This window comes from Crocodylus porosus, unplaced genomic scaffold (assembly GCF_001723895.1).
Source record: "Crocodylus porosus isolate Cpor-Errol unplaced genomic scaffold, CroPor_comp1, whole genome shotgun sequence".
NCBI lineage: Eukaryota > Metazoa > Chordata > Crocodylia > Crocodylidae > Crocodylus > Crocodylus porosus.
Genome location: NW_017728949.1, coordinates 21,417,089 through 21,444,714, shown reverse-complemented (window position 1 = coordinate 21,444,714; position 27,626 = coordinate 21,417,089). Strand labels below are relative to the sequence as shown.

Below are 27,626 nucleotides of genomic sequence, written 5' to 3'. Positions count from 1 at the left end.
CTCCGGAAGGAATAGAATCCAATATGCAACATGCAGGTCTATGAAAATGCAAATGCTTGGCAGTGAGGATCAGAGGCCATGGGAGACAATTTGTGTTGAGACAGGTAGGTGGTGGGGGCGGGAGGAATATTGACCTGGTGACAGTATGTAGCTGGTAGAATGAGGAGAGGGTACCTGGGGTTATCAGATGTCAGGCAGATTATAATGTGTCATAAATCCAATGTCTATATTTAGTCCATGATTTTTTGTCTTCAGTAGATTTACGAAGTTAAGTTCATAGGCTCATCGACAGAAGGTGTTTTGTAAATTCCCTTTGAGGATTAGAACTGGGAGATCGGAGAGAGAATGGTTGTCTTGTGAGAAGGTGAAAGACAAAAATATCCAATTACCTGTGGGCACACACTTCTCACAAGACAACCACTCTCTCTCCAATCTCTCAGTTCTTATCCTCAGAGGGAATCTACCTTTCCTGGATAAGCCTATGAACTTCACTTCATAAACTGAAACTGGTTGTTGGTCACTGTGAATCCAGAGCATTCACCTAAGAAGAGTGTTTGCCTCAGAACCTTTCCATCGGTGAGCTATCTAAATGTTCATTTTCTCGGGGCAGTCAAAGAAGGGTGAGGCCTGGGAAGGCTTCAGCTTATGATACAGCTCACTCAGGAAATGTTAATGTATTACATTATTTTTCAAGACACGGTGTTCTGAATTCCTTCCAATTTTTCTCAGTTCATGACAGAAGAGGTGGGGCAAAGGACCCAATTGGTGGATTTTAAGTCTTGGGATCTGGGAAACAGCACATGGTACCCTGCCTCCTCCCCACCCATCTCATTTTTGTGCTTATTATATATTTTGTTCTGTGGGCCACAGAACAAAGTTGAGTTGGGTGAAAGAAAATACAACTTCCTTGATTTCTTGCTGAGATTTAACATCTTCTTTCCAGTCGCAGCTGGGTGCAAGAGTCATGGCTTGCCCTCCACAGTCAGATGAGCTCATATTTTTTGTGAATGGCAGGAAGGTGAGTTTTGTGGTGTAATGCTTTTGGAGATGGTATTATATAAATGGAAAGCAGAGTACTGTCAAGCAGAAGCTCAGTTATAGGTTAGGTAAGCATGTTAAATTAGCACATCCCTTGCTTTGGGAAGGTCTAGTTACCATCTCAGTTCCTAACAGTTGGGAATTGAATCTGTTCTTGTCTTTATTCCTGGTAAATGGCAATAGTCATGAACTGAGATATTAGATTGTTTTGTTGTTTCACTGAGTTGTTTTGTTTAATGTATCTGGTCCCAAGAGTTTCAAAACTGCCTAAGGAATTGAAATGCTTAATTTCTATTAAAACAAATGACATTTTGAAAATCAGCTCTACGGTTTTTAGACTAGAAACATTTTCTGTCTACCTGGATGTTTGGAAAATGTTTATAGAGTTTCACTGATCATGTGATCCTTCATTGCATGGAGCTGCTTTAAGTAATGTAGTTATTTGCTAAAACAGTGTATTAACATGATCTGTAACTTGCTGCATTTGGAAAAAAAAATAGGTAATTGGCAAGAGGGTTCCCTGTTGCCTATTATAACATTGAAAATATTGTTAAAAAAAAAACTGTCACTTCTCTTTGTTCTCTGCTTGCCAAATAAAACCTAAGGGGCTTTGTACCCGACACAAAGGTTTAATTCTCCCTAAATTGAAGTCGTGGTTATTTAAAAACATTGCTTCAATTTAGGGCAAAGTAAACCCCTGTGTCATGTACACCTGTGTGAGAGCCCAATCTTTACCTGCCTCTCCAGCACTGGGGAGAGGGAACTGCTGGTGGGCAGAGTGATCCCTGAGCTGGGGTGCCCGGGTCAGTGGCAGCCCTCCGCCAAAGCAGCACCTGCCCACAGGCACCAGATTGGGTAGTCCTGGGAGGCACCATAGCTGCGGAGGCAAGCACTGGGCTCCTGCACAGCTCAGGCAGGCAGGCAGGCTCCAGAGGGGAGATCAGGCTCACCGCTTTTTATTTTTTACCTTTTGTGGAGCCTGCTTTCCCTAGCTGCTGCCAGGCTGCCTGCATGAGCTGCCTGCACAGCCACTGAGCTGCATGGAGCCCAGTGCTTCCCTCTGCGGCTGTAGGGTAGGAAACTCCTTAGAGTTGTTTTACTTTGCAGAGTCCCAAAGTCATTTGCTGCGTACCAGTCATTTAAGATTCATTACACCACCAAATGTGCGACAGTGACAGGAATTAAGGCGCAATACACTGCCGAATGTGCAAACAGCAATGCCATTAAAACAGTGCAAAAGGCATTTAACCCACTTTAAACTTGCTTTAAAGTGTCATCTGCAAATGCCCTAACACTTCACATCCTGAGATTCATTTTCTCATCTTTTCTTACTCCCCATGTTTAATAAATAAACATTGGTATTTAAAATGCCTTGCTCTAAAATGCAGGCAGAACTGAATACAGTTCTTTGTCAGAAATGTTAGTTGTGTTTCTTTTACAATAATTTGTCTTGAGAGAGATGTTTTTTCTTGGACATGTTTTTCAGGTAAAATCTTTTAAAATCAATCTGATACCTTTTTTTCTGCTATTAGTTTACTTCAGAAAAGATATGTGAGCCATTTTCTGCTCTCTAACCCCAATAGTTTTCCTGATTTATGCTAACTAAACAAGCAGCAAAATGTGCCCCATGTCTTGTTACCATCTTTTCATAAAAAGAAGAAAATATTCCAGCTGATAATGGTAATTAAAATATAAAAGCTCAAGAAACCCTTCCCATATGAAATGCACAGTCATCTGTATATTGCTAAAGCTGAGATTTTAGTTTGGTGCTTTTTGTTAACTTCTGAAAGAACCACGACAAACCTCATTTGTTCTGTACTGAAGTCCTATAATGCCTTCCATCTGGCCACTAGCCCATACCTAGATCTCACTGACCTTATTTCCACAGGGTGGTGATATGCTGTAGCTCAGGGGTGGGCAAAATGTGGCCCAGGGGCCGGATGCAGCCCACCAGGCCATTCTATCCGGCCCCTAAAAAGTTTAGAAAATTAATATTCATCTGCCCCTGGCACCCTGTCACACAGCCCTCGATGACTTGCCAAAACTCAGTAAGCAGCCCTCTGCCCAAAAGAACTGCCTGCCCCTGCTGTAGCTACAGCTACACCCATCAGACACGCATGAAACCAAGTTGATGGATCCCTCAACATAAATAGCAAAGTTCATTACACTGAAAACATGCTGATTAAAACCCAAATGTTCTTTTTCTTCTCTTTGTATTGAGATTTTCCTCTGTCTTCCTGCTGCTGTGTCTCTGAGGAGCAAGAGATTAAAGGTTGAGTTTGTTAAATTACCTCTTTGTGGCAAGGAGGGTAAAGAGCCCCAAACTGTCCCCACTCACTCTCTCAAGCTGCCTGAGTCTCTGCCTTTACAAAATTAGGAGTTGGTTCTGCTCTTGCCCCAGTGAGCTCCCTGGACTGAAACGCAGCTACTTCTGATTTACACTGGGGTGAATAAATGAAGGATCAGGCCCAAGGTTTTTGTCTTCAGATAGCCTTCACCAAGCCCCTGTGTCTGCTCACTCTGTTCTCAGTATCAGGTGGCCAATGCTCGCAAAACTGCAGCTCATATTTTATGTGCTAGTACTTGATCAAGTTCACTATTGTTGGTTACAAGCTTGTAGCTACAGATTATGGTTAAATGAAAAGATTATGCCATCACATACTGCATTAATCCCCAGTAAAAACATTTCACAAGCACACCTACCTAATTCCAGTAGGAAAGTTACGTTATGTCTCAATAACCCAGAATCCCACCTCTATTTTCCTTCTGCAGATGATGGAGAGCTGTGCAGACCCTGAAGAAGTGTTGTTGTCTTATCTGCGAAAGGGGCATATCCTTTCTGAACTGTGTCTTTGATTTGCATAATGCTATAATAGAATACAGGCCTTGTTACACAGTAATTTTGGGTGGTTGCCAGAGCTCTTAATCACTGGATTGCCATACATTAACACCATAAAGTACTTTTAAGCATTTGTTATGTGGCTCAAAGCTATGCAACTCCTGAGCAGGATTATCTCTGATCCATGTTACCCAGCACCTGTTCCGTTCCCAGCACCGTGGGCCTTTCCCCACAGATATGCCGCCCAAGTTGAAGTCCTCTAGTATCCCAGGATCTCTCACAGCCCTGTATGTAGAGCAAGGATGGAAGCCTGTCCTGGCTCCCCAGTCCTCTGGTGGCAACTCACAGCTCCAGCTCCTAGTCTTGTCCCTAGTGGCAAATCACAGCTGTGCAGCTGGGGGACAGTCAGAAGCTTTTTAGACTAAGGGTGTGACTGCTCTAAGCTAGCACTAACACTGATTAACATTTGTGCAGCTCATAGCATAAGGTATAAAAAGGCCCTTCAAGGGGAACTAGTTATTGGGTTTTTCGCTTTTTTCTTTTGGAATTGAGGTAGACAGACAGCAATGTGAAAAAAACTACCTGATCCTGCACATGTTCTTAGTGGGCACATCTACACATGCCCATGACTGCGCAGTTGATACCACACTGTCATTTAGTACTTGCTTTATGAAGCTTTAACAAGTACTAAATGACTGCAAAGTACCCACTGGTACTGAACCATCCACATGGCACACAAGTCATTTTTGACCCTACTATGCAGTAGAAGTGGTGTCACAGTTAGCGCTCATCACTACAGTGATTTCGTGCCTTGTGTAGATGTGCCCACTGATGCTGATTATATAGTATTTGAGCTAATAATGTAAAGGGGGGGAGGTTCTTAGGGAACAAATATATGTTTTAAATTCAAATAATCTTTGTAAAAAAAATCATGATTTGGAAAATTGTTTAAATCCTTTCAATGCATTATTGAGTTATAACGTTAAAGAAAAGTAATATAGAGCTACTTCACTTAGACTCTGATCCTGCAGTTACACATGTGCTGATCTTTACTATAAGCCTGTGCAAAGCGCTTAGTATTTGCTTTGGATTCAGATTTGGCCGATTCGGGAGGCAGTGATTCGATTCAGTGATTCAAATCACTGTCCCAATCGGATTCGGCCGAATCCGATTGAGAGACTCGGCTGTTGCCAAATCTCCAAATCAGCCAGGCCCATCCCCAGCCCCTCTCACTCCCCCATGGGTGCCCTGCCCAGGCCAGCTCCAGCCCTTTTTGGGGGGGAAAAAAAACCCAGAAAAACCCTGGGAATCTCTGCTCCTGTCAGTGGGGAGTGATGCCTGCTGCTCCCCATTGCCCTATGCCATGTGAGGGGCTCTGCATGAGCCCCCGAAGCCCCAAGGCCACTGCAGGAGCGGTGAGTCTTGGGGCTTTTCTTGGCTTTTTTTTCCTTAAAGGGCCAGAGCTGGGCACTTGTGGGGGGGCCAGGAGAGCGGGGGGGGGGTCGGAAGGCCTGTGCAGAGCCCCCCATGCAGCATGGGGCAGTGGGGGGCAGCAGGGATGACCCCTTCTGCCCAGCAGCACCGGTGAGCACCAGGGCTTTTTTTTAAAGTACCAAGCTGGGGTGGGAGGAGGCAGCCATGGTGGGGGCCAGGGGAGTGGGTGGGGGCCAGGGGCAGCTTGGGGAGCAGGGGGGCCTGCTCCTAGTACTTACCAGTTCAGAGTCAGCTGCAGCTCCTTGGGGACTGCCCGAATCTTTAAAGCTCTCCGAATCTTTTCTGAAGTTTGGGAGAACTTTAAATTGATTTGGACCTTTAATTTGGCCCCCTGATTCGATTCAGATTCAGAGATTTGGTCACCGAATCAGGCCTAAATTCCTCCAAATCAAATTACCCCCCAAAGCTTTGCACAGCCCTACTTTGTCAGTGGAGCTATTCAGAGGAGCAAATTCTCAGATGGTGTAAATTGGCATTGCTCCATCAGTGACAACTACAGCAACTGAGGATCTGCCTCCCAGTCAGTAATGTTCAGCAGGTGGTTCTGACACTCAGATCTGGCCTTCAAGGGTAAATGGTAGAAAAACTAAAGCTTGAAACACCATCAAAGGCGTTTCCTTCCCATTTCCAAGAGCATGGAACGATGTTTTCAAAACTTGTATGGTGAAAAATAAATGTCTATGGGACTCTCAGTACTGGGAGGAGAAAGAAGCAGAGGGGCACAAAGAAACATATTCTTATCTCTTAAGTGACATTTTCCCAGCCACAAATCCTTATTTTTTTATCAATTTGGTATTGAAATAGTTCACGCACATTGGCAGCCCGAGTTTCCCCTCGTGCACACCTTGTACATGATCTAATAAAAGTCAGTGCTTAGACTCCTCAGCCACCTCCACATGTGCCAAGCTTTAGTTAAACCACCCCTGCTGCTGTTTTGAAGCGTGGGACATGGAATACACAAGATGTTGTGGGTGTTTTAATTAGAGCAGGTCCCAAGAGCTTCTCTAATTAAAGTGCCCCCTTCGCCTCTCACCCCGGAGCACATGTAAAGACACTCCTAGTGTACTTTTAACTCTTAACTTTGTCTCTGCACAGTGGTTACTCCGCTCTCTTTTTGTCTTGTAACTGGCAGGTAGTCCTGGATTACCAGGCACAGCAATCAGTGGCAACTGATGAGCAGTTTAGGCTCTGAGGCCCCCTCCACATGTTACATTCATGCAATAATTAACATGTCCATTGCAGCATAAATGGCAAGGGTGCTACAGGTGTACCCGGTTGAAGGCACCATAACTCTACAGTTAATGTAAAACATTTTTATGGCCAGTTTGTACAGCATCTTAAACTGAATATGTAGCTGGTCCTAGCTGAGGTTAATAATTGTCAGGTCCAGCCCCTAAATGAGGCTGGTTTGAGACTCTGGTGTACTCTTTGCTGTCCTCCAGCTGATTGGTGCCCCCTGCACTGGACCTTTGAGCAAGCAGCTTTCAACTTCCCAGTGCAGGGCAACCTCCAGATCCTGGTCCCAGGCTCCCCCTGCACTGGCAAGTAGAAAGGGCATGGTTGGGTACTTATCTCTGATCCCAAAATTGTACCTTCTGCCATCCACATGTGGCATGCCATGAGATGTGGTTGTTGCTATTTAGGAGGTAAAAAGCAATTGCTTTTCCAGGCACTAAGTGGGCCAAGTAAATATTGCATGGGTAGCCCTAATTCTGGCATTTCTTAACTTGAGTGTTTGACTTTTCAACCTAAGGAACTTGTAAGTCTAGTTTTTTTTTTTCTTGGTTTTTTTTTAATTTAGAAAAGGACTTTAAAACCTAACATTCTTTTATCGCACAACTGCCCTTCAGAGCCTCAGCAGAAACCACGTAGTAAAAACCATTGAGTTTGTGGCCCATTTGTTAGGCAATGGGAAAAAAGGGTCCTGCGAGGGAACTACATCCTAGAGATCCCTGGTGATACAAACGTGATAAATTGTAGGTGGGTATGGCTGATCTGACTGTTGTTATGTCATGGTTTTGAAGCATACCAAGCAGTTGTCTAACAGACGTTTACCCAAGCTGCAGCACTTGGAGTCAGTCACTGAGATGAACACAGAGAACTGCCCTCCACTTCTGAACACTAGTCAAATGACAGGGGACTTGGGCGGGGGGAATGCAAATAAAAGGGAAATGGAGAACCAGGCATTTTCTTCCTTAACCACCTCTTTTGCAGTTTGTCTCACAGGGACGAAAAAAGGCTGTGGAATAGGGGGCTGTGGTGCCTGCACAGTGATGATATCCACATATGACCCAGTTTCCAAGAAGATACTGTATCCATGTGATAAGATTTAGAAAGTAATATATTCTTCACAGGAATTCATTGTTAATTGGAGAAGGTTTGGGGGGGTTTCCTATTAATTTAGATTTATATTCTTATGCCCTGGTAGATATTTTGGCAGATGTAGAAGGGTTTTATCCGTGCAAAAAAACTTTTTTGCTTGCCAGACTTGCCAGATTACAGCAGTTCTTTTAACAACTCCTGGAGAGTTGAGACTCCTGTGTCCTTATTTTATTTTGATTCTAGGATCTGCACCCAAGAGAAATCTTTATACAGTTTCCACACATTATTCTTCCTCTGGCAAAGCTCCCCTTGTCTTCTGTGACAAACAAAGGACCATAGGGATCCTTTACAGGTCAGTTCTGGCCAGAGCATAGGGCAAAGGCAGTGAGGATGGCACTGGCTGCAGCAGGACTGGCAGGAGTCGGACAAGTGGCTGCAGAGTTTACCATCCTGCCTACAATAACCGTGTTCACTGGGACCAGGGCCCCAAACTCTGTGGCAGGCCAAGCTCACTGTGGCCACACTCCACATTTCCACAGGCTACATGTCTGACACCCCTGGTTTAGGGCATGTTGATAGTGGCTTTTTGGGTACATACCAGATGTACACAATTGCAGTCAGAGGGCAGGATTATGTACAACTCCTTCCCACATCACCCTGCTGTCTAGTTCAGGAAGTTGTACAATACACCAGGGCTGTCCAGCTTCTAAGTGGCTGAGGGCCACAGTTCCCTCCTGGCCACGTGCTGTGCAGGCCACACACATCCCTGGCCACCTCAGGCATGGTGTCCTCCCACCCGCCACTACCATGTCAGCATATACCTGCACACTGCGCCACGTTCCCTCCCAGCCCCTTGCTGCACTGTTAGCGTTCCTGCACCGCAAGGAATTCCCATGCCCCGAGTCCTCCAGCTGCAGCCTCCCCTGGCTGCACCACCCGGCCCCGGCCCCAGCCCCAGAAGCCGGAGGAAGAAGAGGGAACCCAGAGAATCTGGCTGCACCAGCAGCAGCTGGAGCAGTGGAGGAAACAATGTCCAGACTGGGAGCCTGGGGTTGCAGCTTAACCCCTTGGGGGCCACGTGCAGCCTATAGACTGCCAGCTAGACAGCCCTACACTAAAGAGTGCAATCTGCTTGTGCTTTGTTCTTGGAGACGCTCCACCAGTGTCATGTGCACCATTTTAAATGCCAAGATTCTCCTTCACGTTCCAAAGACATTATCCTGCCAACTCCTGCCTGCTCCCCATCTGCTCGCTGCATGGCACTGCAGTCACCACTGTGGAAGGTGTTGGAAGCACAAAAACCAGGATTCACCCAATTCAGGTGAGAGCACAAAAGACGGTGTAGCACTGGTCAGGCTGCTTTCCAGCCCTGAACTGGGCTGTGCTGTCTGCTTCAGAAAATAAAACTGTCCCCACCCCCCGACTCTGCTCCATAGCTGGAGCAGTGAGAGCTGTCTATGGTGGGTGGGCTACCCCCCAAGGTGAACCCTGGCTGGGGGCTGGGGCTACGGAAAGGGGTTAAACACCACTTCCCCTGCTCAAACTTACTGTTGGCTGTAACTATGGACTACAAGTCCCTGAGGCCCCTGGAAGCTTCTCCCTTTCCTGTACTCTGGCCTAAGCCAAGGAGGCCTCGTGCCTCATTCTGCTTGCTGCACGTGGACCATGGAACCCCATCAGCACCTGTGGAAGTGTCTGGGTAAAAGTAAGGACCAACCCCAGCCCTTTCCTAATGTGCCTGAACCCTGTGTCCTGGTGCTAATGGTCAGGCTGCGGTACTCCAAATGCTGCGTGTGATCACGTGCTCACTGGAGCCAGGAAGTTGCTGAGCGTTGCCACCAGGCAAGTCAGTAAAGCCAGGCTTTGAAAGCAAAGCCTGCTATTCTGTTTCATTCCAGGAAAGGCTGGCCAAGTGCCATGGCTCTCAGTGTGGCTTCTGCACCCCTGGAATGGTGATGTCCATGTACGCTTTGCTGAGAAACCACCCGGAGCCCTCCATGGAGCAAATAACTGCAGCTCTGGATGGTGGGTTTGCTTCACAAACCGGTCAATGGTAGGAGGTAAAATAAGAAGTGGGGTGGGAGGGGGTGTTCATATGCCGTATTACAGTGATAGACATGATGTCAGTCAAAGGCAGAAGAGAACATTAAAAAATCATGCGCAGTCAGTAAGTTTTCTTGGTAGATTTTCCAGTGTACTTAACGTTGGTGAATTGATTTTATTAAGCTAATGCTGACTGTTTTGAAAATCCACTTTGTATGAGGCTGACTGATCTTGGCCTAGTTCTCTGTCAGCAAAACACCTCCTGCTTCATTTAACTAACTCCTGATTTAGGCAGATGTAGCACAGAATTGGGCCCTTCATCTAGGCCTTGATGCTGGGTGTTTCACCCACACTCTGAAATCTTGATTTCTCTAGATTATGGATTTCTGCAAGCAGTTACCACACACAGGAAATAACTGAATGAGCCTCTTCCCTTGAGAGAGCCTGTCCATCACAAGTAACACTTACAAGTCAAATTTTCCTTATCTTCTCTAACCCAGATCATGCCCCACCTTGCCAGAGAGTAAAAAAGACCAACCCCCTGATAGTTTTGTTCCCGTAAAATAGGGGTGTCTAACTCACCCCAGCCCCTGGCTAGGTCCAGACTACAGGACTCCTTACGAGCCATATGCAGACCTCTGGGCTCCTTGTGGATCAGATCCAGATCTGACAGTAGGTTGGGCTGAACATCAGTCGGGGTGACCACAGGGGTTAATGCAGCTGTCACTCAACCCCCACATTGTCAACCAGGTTCCATGTCCCACATTTTGGCACCAGTGGTCCCTACTTACACTTAAGAAAACAAGAACTGCCATTTACTGAGTGAAACCATAGGTCCATCTTGCCCAACATCCTGTGTCAGACAGTGGCCAAGAGTAAAATGCTGAAAGGAAGAGTGAATAAGAAATGACCAGGATTTTTTTCCACTGTTCTTCTCTCACTTGCCCCAACCCTGGATTCCCTGATCCTTTGTGAGTCTTGCTGGCCACATGACATGGCTCCAAGAGCTGGATCTGGCTGGTGGACCATAATTTTGACATCCCTGCTGTAATGGAACAAAACAACAGTCCAGTAGGGATTTTACTATTGACTTTATGGGCATGGTGGTTGGCTAGTGCAGCAAGAGGTGTCAATATATAAGATAAATAGTTTGGAGTTATTTTGAAAAAATATCTTGATACACTAATAAAAATATTAATAGTGGATGATGTACTTCATTGTAGCTAGTGTATAATATCTCAATAAGATAACACCATTCATTAATGAGAGGGTGCCAGCTGTACTTTTTGAATCTGGATGTAGTTTCAGTGTTCAGCAATGTGTGATTTTTTTTCTGTTGTTTTGGTTTGTCCCATTAGAGAAAAAGGACTGCAGGGGTGTTTGTGTCTAGGTGTCTGCTTCAGAGTAAATTGTAGCTGCACTGATGCTTCTGATTAATTATTTTGTGTTGCTTATTTTAGGTAATTTGTGCCGTTGCACTGGATATAGACCAATAATAGAAAGCTACAAATCATTTGCTGGGGTAGGTAGAAGAAAATAATTAGACAAACTGATCACTGTTAGTTAAAAGGGTCCATCTCTTGTATGAGCCCAACAAGGGCCTGATTTGCAGAAGGTCTAGGTACACCTTGGGAGGTAGGCTGTGTCAGAAATCTGTCCCCAAGTGTACTAATGGGAGCAGCTGCATGCTGGATATGCTGGAAAACCTGTCCCATGTTTTGGTGCCACATTGAGAACTGAGCTCATTTGAAAATCCAGCCCTAATTGTGGGCACTTTGACTGATCTTTTGGAAAGTTAAGTATAAATCTTGCCTCAGTGTGGAAGGTCTGACTTTCAGAGTTGCTGGTTACTGTCAACTCCCAGTGCCTTCAGTTTTGGATGTTCGGATATTGAGCCATAGGCATTTCAAGTTGGGCAACCAAAAAACTGAGGCATGCTGAAATTCATGTTCACTTCTGAAAATGTAGATCATGATGTTAACTACATTTCCTAATCTCCCAGGTACACATCCTTAAGATAAGATAAGATAAGATAAGATAAGATAAGATAAGATGCTGAATCTGCCAAGTTTTGAATGTGGCTTCACTTTAGTGTTCAGTATGCATTTAGGACTTTGCAGGCTTGGAAGCCAAATTGCCCACTTACCCACAAACAGAGACTCTCCTAGCCCCAGAAGTCTTGCACAAACACAGAAAGCCTGAAATACTGACTGATGAAACCCTGTGATTGTCTGCAGATAATATAGTTATGGTCAAAGTTATATGGAATCTGTATGTTTTTGGCGGTATATCGGAGGCACTAAAAATGTAACTATGCAGGCTACAATAATATACATTTACTCTTTGCTGATTGAAATGTGTACTGTGTGGCAGTGCTGATACTCATATTATGAATCACAAGGGGAATAATAGTGAAAGAGAAATCAACTGAATAATATCTGATATTGTGCCTTCACTTTTCAACAGCCATTTTTGCATGTCAGCCACAGATCCCCACATGCACCTAGATCACAATTTCACCCCACCTGGTTAACATCTCCCTGGTCATATCCTTAACCTTCCTTGAAAACTGGAAACAGAAGGCAGTACTGAAAACCCCTGAATGGCTCTTCCCTGGCTGGGAGTTCCCAACCCAAGTTGGAAAACTGGGCCTTTTCCATTAGCTTGAGCCATCCTGTAGTCATTTCAAGGAGAAGAAGAGATGCAAGTGAAAAGTACATGTCTGGTGTCAGTCCAGTGTTCCTCATAGGACCTCCCCATATCCAACCACATCCAAATAGGACTCCTTCAGTGGACCCAGAACTCCTTTGTACAGTTCCCATCTAGCAATCCCTTGTACAGTTTCAATTATCTGATCTCACCACGCTGCAGTGATTTGAAATTTTTGCATTGACTTCCAGAGGAACTAGGCTAAGCCTCAGATAAAGGACCACCTCCTGCAGTGGTCAGTGTCTTGCGTGCAGGTAGATTCAAAGATGTATTTAAAAAGAAATCCCATTCCCTTGAAGTTATCTCACTACAATGACAGGATGGGATATGATTTGCTTAGGAACCAACCTGCTGCCAACTAAGAGGAACAGGACAGTGCTGCCTGGATCAGGAAGGAGGTGTGTCCTCATCGTCTGATAGGGGAGATCGGGTAAGATGTAGAGGTTTGAATTACTTCCAGTTGTATTGTAAAGTTGGTGGTGAATGAGCTTCTTTAATCTGTTCTGCATCTGGCCAGCAGTACCTATAGGTTTGTCTACCCTGAAGTCATTATTGCTTAATTAAGAGATACTTGAGCAAACTTCACACTGTCTAGCATGGGCACCAGCAGCAGAGTTGGCACATCAACATGACCTGTAATATTAGCTGCAATGCCCTCCTGAAAAGAAGGGGAAATTAACATCTACTGATCTTCATGCTGCCACAATTGGGATCCTAACAGTACTCATCCAGCTAATTTTCAATTAGCTTGGGTATGTCTGCATGACACTGTAGTGACCATAGTGCTGCTCTGCATCATGTCATAATTATGGGTAACAAGTTTTGTTGTATTTACCAGCATCTCTAAGGTATTTCTGAGGCCATTCCATGAGGAATGTCATGCTGTCATCAAGTTAGAGCAGTTTCAGAGTAATCACAGGTTAATTTTTAATAATTCCTTCTCAGACCTGTGTAACTGTGACTTGCCACTGGAGGGCTAGTGAGCAGAGGTGTGGATAGCAGCTACTACAAGTTTCCCTTGCTTTATGCAGGTTATGTATGTGCAAATTCATTCTTATGCAATGACTCTTTTTATACCAAAAATGTGTCATATGTGAGGTAAATTCACTCTTATGCGATCGGTGTGGTGGAAGCCCACAGGCAGCTGCTTTGTGCAGTGCATTGCGGGAGTGATGCGCACCAAAATATAGTCTCTTGTGTGCATCTGTGCGCCTCACTCATTGTCTGCGACACATGTTTCTGTGGTTGCCATCTCCATTATGGTAACATTCACAACCACCCTGTGCTTGTGTGTACTCTCTGCTGTTGGTGAGTATCATAATTGTCTTGTAAAAGTGGTAGAAATGGGTCTGGGGGTCAATACAGTTGAGGTCTTGGAACGCATCCCTATTTGTTACATTGTAAAGTGGGTTCCCTTTATGCAAATTCAAGTTATGCACTGTTTTCCAGGAATGCACATACAGCATAAAGTGAGGGAAACCTGTATTGCTCCTGTGGGGTGGTAGGGAAAGGGGTGGCATATAATTGGAAAGGAGAGCAGCAGAGGAAGGTGAAGGGAGAAGAGAGGCTCAGCAAGGAGAATGCTTTTTCCTGGTTATAGCTGCCCTAGAGAATGAAGTCCTGATTTTACCCACACAGTAGATATAACATAGGCAGAAACTGGGCAAACTTCCACCCATATTTCTCAGCTGCATGCTGGAGGGAATGAGAGAGATCTCTATGCCATCATCCCATCCTTGATATTATTCATGTGATGACAAGACCCAAACAGGCAAGAAACAATGTTGTCTAGCTCATGCTCTGCTCTGTGAGCCAGGAGAGCTGAGTTCTGGCCCTGGTTCTGCTGCTAGTTTACTATGTGTTGTTGGGAGTCATTGCTGCATGTTTCCCAGTGTGAGAGATGATTTTGAGCTTCCATTGCAAAGTGCTTTGAAATACATGGATGATAAATTCCACATAAGAGCCAAGCATGGCATTTCTTTTACTTACTCTGGAAAGAAATTCTGCTTTTCCTCTATAAGTAAATGTTTATATAAAACTTTTTTTCTTAGATGCGTTCAGGTCTCTGCAATCCAGAAGAATTTCAGCCTGCTGATCCAAGTCAAGAGTTTATATTTCCTCCTGAACTTATGGTAGGAAGTGTTCTCTTCCATGATTTGTTTCTCCTTAAATGAAAGACATGATAAAGCATTTACATTTATTTTTTATAGAAACTTGGTATGGAAAAGATATATTGGGCCAACTTCATCCCCAGAGGGCCACTTTTTGCACTATAAATTCTGGGTTGAAATTCAACATGTGCAGATCTCACGCTCTACACAAGTTCTTTTCTTCCACTCAGTTTAATTAACTGTTAATAAATTAATTAGCTGTTCTAAACAACAAAATACAGTGCTAGAAAGGGAGAAAAAGAAGAAGAGTCTGAGTTCCAGTGCAGAGCCTCTCAAAGCACCATCTCTCCTCTGCGCTGAGCTGTGAAGTATGGTAGGAGAGGGACTGCTGTGGGGCTGCATGTGAGGGCACAGCAGAAGTAGCTGTATGGAGGGGGCAGGTAGCCATAGGAGTAGGCAGGGAAAAGTTTTTTGTTCTCAAAAAAATGTTTGAGATATCAGAAAAATTTCCCCTCCCAAATCAAGACAAAAAGGCAGAATCCCCCAAATTTTTGCTAACTAGGTATCTGAGAAGATTGTGGTTTCAGTGAGTCAGAACATGATCTTTCAACCTTGACAGTTTATTTTAAAAAGCTAATAAATCCTGAAATCACACTGTTGTTGGATGCTCCAAAACTGGACTTTTTCATATCAAAACTTGGCAATGTCTGATAAAAAAGCATTTAATTGGAAAATGTCCAGCCAGGTCTCATAACCTGCTCCTTCCCTCTTCTCCTCTGGGTTGTAATCACTACAGAATTATGCTCCATTGTTTTTTCCACACAGTGAGGTGCCCCTTTCCCACCTGTCTTGATCATGAGCTATTATAGTTTACAGGGTCTGATCTGTTGCAGGCCTAACCTTAAGGATAGAAGACCTGGTTGTCTTGTGGAAAGCATAGTGAAGGGGAAGGAGGATGAGGGGGCTTATTGAAAGATGCTGGAAGTAGGAGTAGAAGTTCTTGGAGGCTCACAGGGGGTTGGAAGGAAGTAAGGAGAGAAGTAGTGGTTGATACTCTAGGGCATGTGTAGACGAAATGGAGGCCCTAAATTGAAGCAATGTGTTTTAAAAAACACTGCTTCAGTTTAGGGCTGATTAAACCCCTGTGTCATGCACACACCCCACTGACTTACCTGCCTCTCCAGTGGGGAGGGGAGGGCAAGCTGCCAGCGGGTGGAGCAGTCCCTGGGCTGGGCAGGGTGAGCTGGTGCTTCTCTCTGCAGCAGCAGTGGGCCCCCTGCACAGGTACCCGGCTCAGGCAGTCCCAGGAGGCACTGCAGCTATGGAGGGAAGCACTGGGCCCCTGCGCAGCTCAGGCAGGCAGGGTGGCTCTAGGGGTGGGGTGTGGAAAAAAAATATCAGGCTTGCTGCTTTTCTTGGGTAGAGTCTGCTTTCCCAGGCTGCTGCCAGGCTGACTGCAGGGCTTTCTGCAGAGCCAGGAGCTGCACGGAGCCCAATGCTTTGCTCTGCCACTGTAGGGGCAGCAAACTAAAATGCAGACGAGGAGTTTTATTTTGCTGCACCCTAAGTCATTTAAGGCACATTACACCATCAAATTTCCTACTGCAGCTGGAATTACTGCGCAATACACCTTCAAGGTGTGCAAACACCAAGACCATTAAAGTGGTGTAAAAGGATTTATCCTGCTTTAAAGTGTCGTGAACACACGCATCTTGTTTCATCTACACACGGCCATAGAGATTTGGGGAGAAGTGTCCACACTGCAGTCAGTCTATAAAGTAGACAGTATTCGTTTGGTTTAGCTGAGAGAATGGGCAGAACTTCAGCTTGATGTGGCGAGTCATAGCTGTTGCTCCTGAAAGATTCTGTGTTTGTTTAATTGTTTCAAATATTCCCTGACGCTGTCTGGGTGCCGGAGTTATACAGCCACTCAAGGAAGTATCTTAGGCATGAGTGACTGGAACAGTGCTGTGGATGATGCACAGAAAGGCTAGGATCCTACTCACTCTCTCTTAGTTTCATTGGCTCCTTTTAGACTTCTCAGAAGTAAATAGCACGTTGAGGGTAGCCAGATGTACCTCTGAATACAAACACTCTCACCATCACTTTTCAGAGTAGTACCTCCTGACAACCAGAATTGTGTGAGAGAGTTTATCTGGGATTTTGTTACTGGCTGTACTAGAAACTAAGTCTCTGCTAAAATGTATCAGGATTCGGGATAGAGAATTTCAGTCAGGGCTGTGCGTGGACTGAGCAGACATGGTGAGAGGGTACATTTTGTCTGAAGCCACCAGAATTTCCAGGAGAATGTTAATACCCATGCAAAGGAGGTGACAAAGGCTCAGTATTGAAGGGAAATCACTTTGCATTTGTTAGTTGCTGAACAACCTTCTCTGTGGGATCCTTCCTAGTGGTTAGCACAGGAGACTTTAGTTATAATCCTCTCTTACGGCTCATTTGTTGAGCTGACACAGGCAATTCTCGTAGCTTCTTCGTGCCTCAATTTCCCTATCTACAATATGGGTTATAATTCAATACACCATTGTAAGATACTATAGAAACCATAGATAAAACGTGCTGCTTAAGTACAAGGTATTACACCTACTGTTACACAGTCCTTTTGCTGTATTTTGTATTGCTTTACAGGGGCCTTAATATTAGCATTTATCTGAAGCACAAAATCTGTATTATTTCCACTACAGAGAATGGCTCAGGAGCAGCAGGGAAGAACTCTGGTTTTTCAGGGGGAAAGAACTATGTGGATTTCTCCCGCTAGCCTGCGGGAACTTCTGGAGCTCAAGACCAAGTATCCCAAAGCACCTGTTGTTGTGGGGAACACCAGCGTTGGTACGAGGGGTCCAGGGTCCCTTCTCATAGGAATTATTACTATTCAGTGGAAGCAGCACTTTCCAAGTGTCTTTGATAACTAGGCCTTAACTTTGACAACTTCTGCATCAAAAAATGGAATTACCCCAACTTGGAGTCCACTTTTGAATGTGTTAGGCCAGTGGTTTTGAACCTGTGTTCTGTGGAACCCTGGGCTTCCACGATAAGTCATGAAGATTGGGGTGGTGGACCAGGAGGCAGTGCATCACCAGTGCTGGGCCGGGTTGCTTGGCTCCATGTCAGCTCACAGGACAGGATTAGGGGCTCTGTGGCACAGGAGGTGAGATGAAAGAGTTCCCTGACTTTTGTAAGTTTAAACACCATGGACTTAGGCCCAATTTATTTGCCCAAATTCACACAGTACTTCAGGAACATAGCTGTTCCTGGAGTGCTAGCTAGATTATGCCATGATCCACAGCACTGTCCCTTTTCCATTGACTTCAGTGAGACTGCCTGTATTGATAAGGACCATTCACCTGAATAAGAGTCTATATGTTCAAGCTTTCAATTAGATGAAACTCAGGAAAGGATAACAAAAAAGTAGGTGCATGTAGAAAGCATCAGTTTAGCCATGTAGGGGTCTTCTGGGTAATCAAGTCCCGCCCCCTGCTTTGCAGGCACCGTAAGTTCATAAAATTATTAAACTCCATCTTAAGCTATTAGATCTTTTGTCTCCACTCCTCCCATTGGAAGGCTGCTCCAGAACGTCATTGCTCTAATTGTTAGGACCCTTCTAATTTCCAATCTAAATGGATTCATGGTTAGCTCAGTTGAGTTTGTGTTACATAAGCTTTGTTAGTCATGTACCCTATTGGTTCCTCTGTATTACAGCCATGTTTTAATGTTACTGTGTTATAGTGAGAAGGGGTGAAGTCCACCAAGACAGCAGCAGCTGTAGAGGAGAACTCAGGATTGGAGTAGAGATCATATGAAGTGAAGAGGAAGTTGGGCAGAGCTGTATGGATTAGCATTAGGGTAAGGGTCTAGAGGAGCAGAGCACCTCTTGTAGATTATAATAGTGTGGGTCTATAGGATGTGAGCTCTTCCCCATCACCTGGAATTGGAGAGTGGATAAAAACAAAACACCTCTCTCAGTAAGGGATATCATGGTGGTCCTGAGCTGTTCTTTGGATAGCCATGTATACAGTGGAAATAAAACTGACTTTAAGAAGATGTAAAGAGACTCTAGTTCTCAGATTTATACTCAGACAGTAGAAACTGGACTGTGTTGCTATTGATGGATACTATTGTGCCATGAGATGCCTGGGACTTTGCAAACAGCTAGAATGGCAAATCCTTTGGAGCTGACAGTGCAGTCTAAAGGCTTGGTGGAGTACCCACTGAAGTCAGTAGGAATCCCACTATTGAGTTCTGCTGGTATTGGATCAGGGCCTAAATTAGGTGTGACAGCAGCGGGAGCTGAGACACAGAGCCTGGGGGCTGCAGCAATTAAAGGTCATAGGTAAATGTATGTAGGTTACATACAGGCACATTGCTACTTCTTTTTAAAATGTATAATAGGTAGAGAGTGAGTGATGGGTCTTCCAGGCACAAGAGGTGACATAAAAACTTGGCATGGAGACACTTGGGAGACTAGGAGATAAAGCAATTGCCAAGATGGGATGAGTACATAGAGTGAAAGTTAGAAGTAAAGTGTAGTTGTGGGTAGGGATTAAATGGCAGTGGAGTGGGGTTGTGTAGGGTTCTGAGGCTGAGATGAGGAATTGGTGGATTCCAGTCTGCCCCAGAAGTTGGGAGCCCCCAAAACAGGAAGGATAGCAATGATGAGCTCTTGAAATGCATCAGTTCTATGATAGACTCACAGTTCTGGGAATCTGACAGCTGTTTTCTGTTTTCTTACTCTCAGTGTAATTCTCCATCTTTTCAGGACTTGATATGAAGATCGGTGGTGTTCATCATCCAGTTATCCTCCATCCTGATAGGATTTCAGAGCTGCGTATTGTGAATAACACTAACAATGGTGAGTCCCTGATTTACTTATTAAGGTTCTGCTAATGGTAATGATGAAATTAATTTAGGTTAATGTGTTCTTAGACACTAGAAGAGATAAATGCTTCATTTCATCACTGCAGAATGGTTTATTTTTTCTGTAGAGTTCAATATATTAGCAAGGCAAGTCAGCTGGTCACCCGTGTCCTTAGTTACTGAGACTGCATACGACAGGCAAATGTTATTTATTGGCCTAGTAGGGAGGGTTTCAGTATACATAATATATACAAAAATGACACTGCATGTGCATGTGCATGTACAATCTGTGACAGGGGGCCATCCAGAGAGCTATACTTAGCCTGCTGAGCTCCCTGGCCAGGCTTCTTCAGCCTTAAGAGGCAGGCACATCTTAGTGCCCTGCTACACACTCATACACATGAAAACACACACTCACAAATGAACAGGGTAAACTGTCTTGGATCAGATGCTGAGGTCCTTATTCAAGCAAGCACCTGCAAGCAGTGACTTGTTCAAGTTCCCTTCTGTTCTTTTATTTGGGGAGGAAGTGAAATTGCAGGGATCCCAGATTTGATGGATTTTGTTTTATATCCATAAATCACAAGGCCATTCATCTGGTAATGGCTGCAGGCTGTAACGAGGAGATAATCCTGCACAGGGTCCCTGCTAGTGCAAACTGTCAGAGTTGTGCTGAAGTCAGCTGGGCTCTGCTGATGCACACCAGCTGAAGGCCTGACCCAGTATAGCATGTCATCGCAGGACCTAGCATGGAACTGAGTCTGTAGCAATGACATGTAATGTGGGGATATTTTCTGAAACAAAGATGCTCAAAAAATCTGAGAAATTGGGATCTTGCCACAAATAGTTGTTTACTTTCATGAGTTTTCCTTAGCTCTGGAATTGAAGTGGTACAGATGGCTAAAATGAATGGTAAACATGACAATCAATATACCAGATATAGCTGTACAAGTCTCTGTTAAAATGTATCTTAAGAAAAGGTGACTTCAGAGGGTGTCCTGGCTTAGAAAAGGATTCTTTTCAGCAACAGCAAATTTCCCAGATGTACCATGAAGCTCCACAGAGACGGGGCCTGATCCACCTCTATCAATGTCCATGGTAATGTTGCTGTCGGCATCAGTCGGTTGTGGCTTTGTGTCAAGTTCTGAAGTCTTTTAAGAGCTTTTCCTTTATCCATTAAACTCCGCTCCAGTCAAACTCCTGTTAATGCCAATGGGAATCTTCTTGAATAAGGACCTCAGCATTTGGTCCAAGGGATTTTACCCTGTTGATTGGTGCAGATGTGTGTGCACATAGTATAATACTTTTTGTGTATATTCATTTACTGAAAAAAAACACTAACCCAATTAATGACATTTGCCTGAGCTAGGCACAGACACAAAATGCACCTCTGTTTTCATTTTTCCTTACTTCTATCTTCAGGAAAGTTGACTACAAAGTTAGTGTTCACATGAACCAGTTGTAGAGTTGAGAACAGCTAAAGTGTGATGCTCTCATTTACCTGCTTCAAATATTTTTTCCAGGACTAGTGATAGGAGCTGCCTGCCGACTGGCCCAGCTCAGAGACATCCTGATGAAAGCAGTCTCGGGGCTCCCAGAGGAGAAGACAAAGATCTTCTGTGCTCTCTTGCAGCAGCTGAGAACTCTGGCTGGTGAACAGATCAGGAGTCTGGCTGTATGTTTCCAGGGATGACAATCAACAGGCAAACACTACAAGCACATTAGTGTGCCATTCACTTGCAAACCTATAAAGCTCATTTAGAGTTGGGTGGGCCTGGGGCTTGGCCATGAATTTGAGTCAGTTGCCAGTTTCCCATGCAGGTAACCAGGTTGACCGCAGCCTGCATTGATAAGGACTGCAGCCCATTTATGTAAAATAAAGTGGGAGTGTCAGTCTGGTGTCAGGGGAAGCTGTCCAGGGCATTGAGAGCTACAACTTGTAACCATGTTGACAGAAAAGCCAAAGCTTTAATGGGTATCTTTCTCCCACCAGAATGGGTTGTAGATGAATAATATGGCAATACTTGCCCTGGAGCTGCCTTTTCTCTACATGTTCTGTGAACACCTAGGTGTTTAGTTCTCCAGAACCTTTCACCAGGCAGCTCTGGTCCTGCCCTCCACATTTTCTTTAAAATTTCCTTGTCCCAGTTCCTTGTGGCCCTCCACTTACACTGTTGGAGCTGCCATTTCTCTTTTCTTGCACAGAGCATCTCCTGGGCAGAGCATCTACCTAGGACCTACCAAATTGAACAAGATCTCTCATGAATTGTAAATTAAGACAACAGGGAAATAAGGAACTGGACTCAAGACTGAACAAGCCAGTTCCAACTCTATAAACTGAAAGACGGGCCCTTAATTTCCTAATATCTGTGAAAGTGGGGTCATGTTAAAAGCCATGACTTTGTATGGAAAAGAGGACCATAAAAATCACCTCTCTCTCTCTGTGAAAGTCCTTAGGGGGACACATTGTTAGTAGAGGATCAACTTGGGATCTGAACCCTGTCCTGGCAGTTGGCAACTCTGTCCTCAACCTGACATCTACAGGTAAGATGCAGAATATCTCTGTTATGGACCTAAGTCAGTAGCACAGAATGACAATTGCTGGTACAGGTGGTGGGTCTAACTGATTGAGCTGTGTTTGATTCATGTCACAGATGCAGAAGAAAATGATTCTGGTATTTTCCTATGATTGTCACTGACAAAAAACATTATCACACAGGCTGCTATGATTCTTTCTGCTGCATGCTTCAGTAGGAAACAAAATTGGCAGTCTCTTGGAAGTGAGCTGGAGAGGCAGAGAAGAGAAAGGCAGCCGTCTGGTGTCAGCCTCCCACAGTTCTGCACATGCCAGGCTAGACTACCTTTAGCTTGCAGATTCCTAGACACTGTCATTGCTTGCTTCTCCTGCTAGTGTCTCATTCATATTGAGAAACCTATGCTCCATTTTCTTAGGAAGCTCTGAGCACCCACAACTCTCACCAAAGTCACTGGGGAATTGGGATGGGGAGCAGGTAAAACAGCTTTGAAAATCAGCTCCTACTTCTCATATTGATCACATGCGAGTAATTAATAAGAGTTTTGAATCAAAGATGTTCCAGAATAATTCTCTTTCTTATTAAAAAAGTGGATAAGTTCTGCCTTCAAGCTTATTTTACTTTTGTGTCTTGTTTTCATTTTGGGGGATTTTTTTGCCTAAAAGCTGTTGAGCAAGAAGAGAACTAGAAAAATACATACATGATTGATCTCTCTGCCTCTTAGGAGCAAGAAAAAAAATCAGCAATCCCGCCCTCCATCATGTCTACTGTTCAGTACTATTAGTGTTACTATAGCAGCATAAATGACCTTTAGCATAGAATTATAGCAGCATGGTGCTTGACAGGGAAAACACAACAAGGCTCTGTACCTTGAGGACTTTTCCAATCCTACATTGTGTAGCTTACACTCCTTTGACTTGATCCCATGAAATTGCTCATTATGAGCAGCATTCATTGCCTGTTTGACTCCTTTTTCTCTTTGGGAAGCTTTATTTTGATATTCCTGGAGAAGCTTCTGCAGTGTGGGTATCAGTCCTAGATCCTGAAACACTGGGGTATTGATGCAGGTCATTTCTAGTCTGTTTTGGTCTCGCAGGCTTGGATTAATTTTGAATCTGCAAAGCAAAGACATTTGGTTTCTCTCTCCATGTTCTCTGACAACCTACACTTTTTTCCAACAGATGGAAAACGGCAGATTCCTTTAACCGATGACTTTCTTTCTGGATGTAAAAATGCAGACATTAAACCAAATGAGATTATAGTGTCGGTTCTCATCCCGTACTCTAAGAAGGTAAAGGTTCTAATTTCCTCCCTGGGCTGTTTTTATCCATGTGCACTGTGCACAGTGTTACAATACTTTAATCATGTCCATATGCACTGTAAGAACTTCGGTACCAGAGCTGCATGTGGCCAGGCCCTGCAAACACTGAGTCACACACTGCCTTTACAATTACCTGCATAGTTTTCATAGATTTCATAGATTTCATAGATATTAGGGCTGGAAGGGACCTCGGAAGATCATCAAGTCTAGCCCCCCCACCTGAAGGGCAGGAAGTCAGCTGGGGTCATAGGATCCCAGCAAGATAAGCATCCAAATTACTCTTGAAGATGTTCAATGTAGGTGCTTGAACCACCTCTTATGGCAGGCTGTTCCAGACCTTGGGGGCTCGGACAGTAAAGAAATTCTTCCTTAAGTCCAGCCTGAAAAGGTCTTGTAGAAGTTTATAACCGTTCAACCTCGTCATCCCTTGGGGCACTTTGGTGAACAAACATTCCCCCAGATCCTGGTGGTCACCCCTGATAAATTTATAGGTGGCCATCATATCACCCGAGCCTGCGCTTTTCCAGGCTAAAGAGCCCTATGGCTCTCAGCCTGTCATCGTAAGGTCTGTGTTCCTGACCTCTGATCGTGCGCATGGCTCTTCTCTGGACTCTCTCAAGCTGCTCCACATCCTTTTTGAATTGTGGAGCCCAAAACTGGACGCAGTACTCCAGCTGCGGCCTCACCAAGGCCAAGTACAAAGGGAGAATGATGTCCTGGGATTTGCTTGAGAAGCATCTATGGAGGCAAGCCAGTGTTTTGGTTGCTTTATTAGCCGCAGCATCGCATTGCAGGCTCATGTTCATCTTGTGGTCAATGATGACCCCCAAGTCTCTTTCTTCCATAGTGCTAGCCATTGTAGTACTGCCAAGCCTATAAGGATGCTGCAGGTTTTTCCTCCCAAGGTGGAAAACCTTGCATTTTTCAGTGTTAAACACCATCAGGTTCTCATCCACCCATTTGCTGAGCCTCTCCAGGTCAGCCTAGATCACCCTCCTGTCTTCTGGTGTGGATGCTTTGCCCCAAAGTTTGGTGTCATCAGCAAACTTGGCCAGTCCACTTCTGACTCCTTGTCCACATGCACAAGGATTCCTCCTGTGAACGAGGGCTTGCAGGATCCTCCACAGACATGGGCAGATAGTATTAGCATTTTATGTGAGTGTGCACAAAATTCCAATGGGGCCTGAAGGAGCAGCTTCAAAGTCCATTCAAGGCACTAGCAGGACTCCCAATAGGCCTGAATCGAATTGGGTGATAAATGCCTTTGGGGAGTGTGACAGGTCCATCCCCATGCCTGTCTAACAGAGACCTGACCCTCTGTCTCTGGGCTACATGCCCACCTATCTCTCCTGCCACACCTTGATGGAACAATAATTATGATGGTACTTAGGTGGGAGGCTGCCTATTTAATACCCCAATGCTAGGGGTTGCTATCCACCGCTCCAACCCTCCTTTGCATGGTGGCCCATGCCTCGCAGGTGGTATAAATGTCGACCTATGCCTTACGGCATTGGATTGGCTCACTCACTGTTGCTGTGTCTCCCAGCACTGGGGTCTGCCCCCGTCTCTGCACCACCTGGTGCTGTGCCCCCCTGGCACTGGGGCCCATATCTCCCCCTGTCTCTGCGCTCCCCAGGCACTGGGGTCTGGATCACCCCCATCACTGTGCCTGCCTGGTGCTGGGGCTTCGCACAGTAATGTGCCCCACTGAGGCCACCTCCTCCCCAAATAGCCTCAGCTCAGTCCACCAGACAAATAATAACATAAATACAAGCCCCTGAGGTATAACATAATAGAAGTCCTTTAAGCCAAACCTAACCCCTTTTAGGAGACAAGCTTCTCTCTCACTTTCCTGGGCCTCCCCCCACCACCAGTACCTATGAGCTCCTATAGCCCTTTTATTCTACCAGAAGCAGAACAGGCAGTCAGGCATCTCCAGTTAGCTTCCTCTATAAGAGCTCCTTCCCTCTTGGCTCCTGCCAGAGAACTAACTCTCTAGCCCCAGCCCTGGGGTTTGTATGTGCCCAGGGCCCTGCCTTCTTCCCATCAGCTGACCAGCCCGGGTGGTTGGGTTATTAACCATACCTTCCTGGTACTTGGGGTTCCTGTAGCCCCAGGTCTTAAAGGGGCAGCCCTGCCTCTTAGGAACAGGGCTAGGTTTCCTTGAAGAAATATGGCTTAACCTGAGCAAAATCTGAAACAATAGGAAGAATGTTCATCATAGAAAAATTGATCCATGGCTATTTCTTGGGGTCTAACTCTGCCACCTTTCCTCATGTTGAATAGTCTCCTACTCCTTGGTCATTCTCATTAAGATCACCATGTAGGGCACACCTGGGTATATGCAAGAGGATCAGGATATCTCCAAGAAAACAAAGTGAGGGAGGGATATTAGTTTGTGGGTGGGAATACAACTACTGTGTGTTTCAAATTTCATGTGGAAATGAACAATTCAGAAAGATGCATCTGAGTCCCATCATACACTGATCACGAAGCATCTAAACTTTGGATCCGTGCTGCAACCTCTGAAGCTCCGAAGATGTTTAGCTCTGGAGTTCTGGTCTGGACCTGTCTGTCTCTGGAAAGGGCATGGTTTTAAGCCATACTTCCAAGGCTTTGGCATCGGAATTGACTGTGGAATATCCAGTTGCTTCCAGCAGCTCCTGCTCTACTCTCCAGCTCTGTAGCATGAAACATAAATATTTTCTTGTTGAAAAAATTTCTCGGTTAACTTGGTCCTTTGGCACCGTGCTGCAACCTGTTCTAGTGCTGAAAGCCACTTAAGTAACATTAATGCACCAGCCATATTATAAGTGACTTGGGCCAGTACTGTTTGCCTAGCACTTCAGAGGAGGTGCTTCTGACAGCACCTTAAACCACTGGGGAAAGCTGTGATTTGGCATGTCAACATATAAGTAGGTGAGCCTTGGATATATTTCCCTTGGGTAAGTCAGCCCTTCACTGGTACTATGTGAAAGAAATACAGAAACATAACTAAGTCACCATATGGGTTTAGCAACTTCTATTTCTTTGTACCAAGTGGAGCTAATGAAGACCCAAAATAGTGGGTTACTTTCCTTTTAAGAGGATTCATATCTGCCAGTGATGGAATTTCTCTCTGTTAAATTCTCTTTTGCTCAGGATGACTTTGTGTCAGCCTTCCGACAGGCAGAGCGCCGGAAGAACGCCTTGTCGATTGTGAATTCTGCAATGAGAGTGCTTTTCAAACCAGGCACAAATGTTATTATGGACCTGAACATTCTTTATGGAGGCATTGGCTCTACCACAGTCAGTGCAAGAAAATCCTGCCAGAAGCTCGTTGGGAGGTACTGACTAAGTACAACTCTGACATACAATACTGTAGGCTCTGTAAAGCCCAGACTCTGCCAGATATCCAAATCCAGACACAGAACTCAGCTTTGTAGAGTTCTCACACAACTTCCACTGGGGCAGTGGTTCACAACTGGCTAGTCCTCTCCAGAAAGTGAGCACCAATGACAATGTAGTGGGAGTATCCAAGGTGCCCAGGAATGCATTAATACAGCCTAGTGCCTGGCACTCTCTTCCAGGGGGTTTCTATGGAGCCCCAACCATAAGATAGTGTTCTCCTTTCCTGGTGGATCATCCAGGCAAGACACTAGTGAAAGCACTGTTTGCTTTTCCCAGTGAAGAAAGACTATCTGTGCTGGCCAGGTTTCACTGGGATACATGTTGGAATGGTTGGAATAAAAATGTCAACCATCTTCATTAATATGAGCCTATTAGCTGGCAGCAAATTTGGTCACTCAGTTAACAAGTTAACTGTTACAGTCTTCACAGGCACATAGTTTCTAAAAAATCCAAAAGGGCAGCAACACCAGGCCCATATGAATTAAACTTTTCTTAACATCCTTGCATATCTCTGTATATGCACATGCATACGTGTCTGTCTGTATCCCAGGCAATGGAATGAGCACATGCTGGGTGAAGCTTGCAGACTGGTGCTTGGCGAAATTTTTCTCTCCCCCTCAGCTCCAGGTGGGAAGGTGGAATACAGAAGAGCTCTGCTTGTCAGCTTCCTTTTCAAATTCTACCTGCAAGTGTTGCATGGTTTAAAGATATTGGTAAGTGATTTCCTCAGGCAGATCAGTGAACTGACGTTGTTTATGTGGGATAGGATCTCAGAAAGGGCACTTTGTGCCTGAAAGCTTATCTAATATTTCTCCCAACTAAATATTTGGTCCAATAAAATATTTCCAAAAAATCTTAGTATATGGGTTCAGATACCACGCTGATTGATGCAGATTATCTGGCTACCTGGGTAGGTCAGTCCCTTACTAAGTGGTGAGGGTGCTGTTACTTGG

At 44.9% G+C, this 27,626-nt stretch overlaps 1 protein-coding gene across 1 annotated transcript in view; it reads left to right on the top strand.

Moving 5' to 3' along the window:
- Positions 1 to 858: 858 nt before the first annotated feature.
- Positions 859 to 27,626, top strand: part of LOC109322697 (aldehyde oxidase 3-like) — a 71,166-nt gene continuing 44,398 nt past the window's right edge. The window contains exons 1-15 of the mRNA XM_019553801.1: positions 859 to 1,018; positions 3,811 to 3,868; positions 7,586 to 7,682; positions 8,906 to 9,014; positions 9,592 to 9,718; positions 11,197 to 11,258; positions 12,786 to 12,875; positions 14,497 to 14,577; positions 17,259 to 17,403; positions 19,331 to 19,423; positions 20,952 to 21,103; positions 21,879 to 21,972; positions 23,144 to 23,253; positions 26,425 to 26,609; positions 27,224 to 27,386. Coding sequence (XP_019409346.1) covers positions 965 to 1,018; positions 3,811 to 3,868; positions 7,586 to 7,682; positions 8,906 to 9,014; positions 9,592 to 9,718; positions 11,197 to 11,258; positions 12,786 to 12,875; positions 14,497 to 14,577; positions 17,259 to 17,403; positions 19,331 to 19,423; positions 20,952 to 21,103; positions 21,879 to 21,972; positions 23,144 to 23,253; positions 26,425 to 26,609; positions 27,224 to 27,386 — 1,620 coding nt within the window. The 5' untranslated portion in view covers positions 859 to 964. The remainder of the gene's footprint in view (positions 1,019 to 3,810; positions 3,869 to 7,585; positions 7,683 to 8,905; positions 9,015 to 9,591; positions 9,719 to 11,196; positions 11,259 to 12,785; positions 12,876 to 14,496; positions 14,578 to 17,258; positions 17,404 to 19,330; positions 19,424 to 20,951; positions 21,104 to 21,878; positions 21,973 to 23,143; positions 23,254 to 26,424; positions 26,610 to 27,223; positions 27,387 to 27,626) is intronic.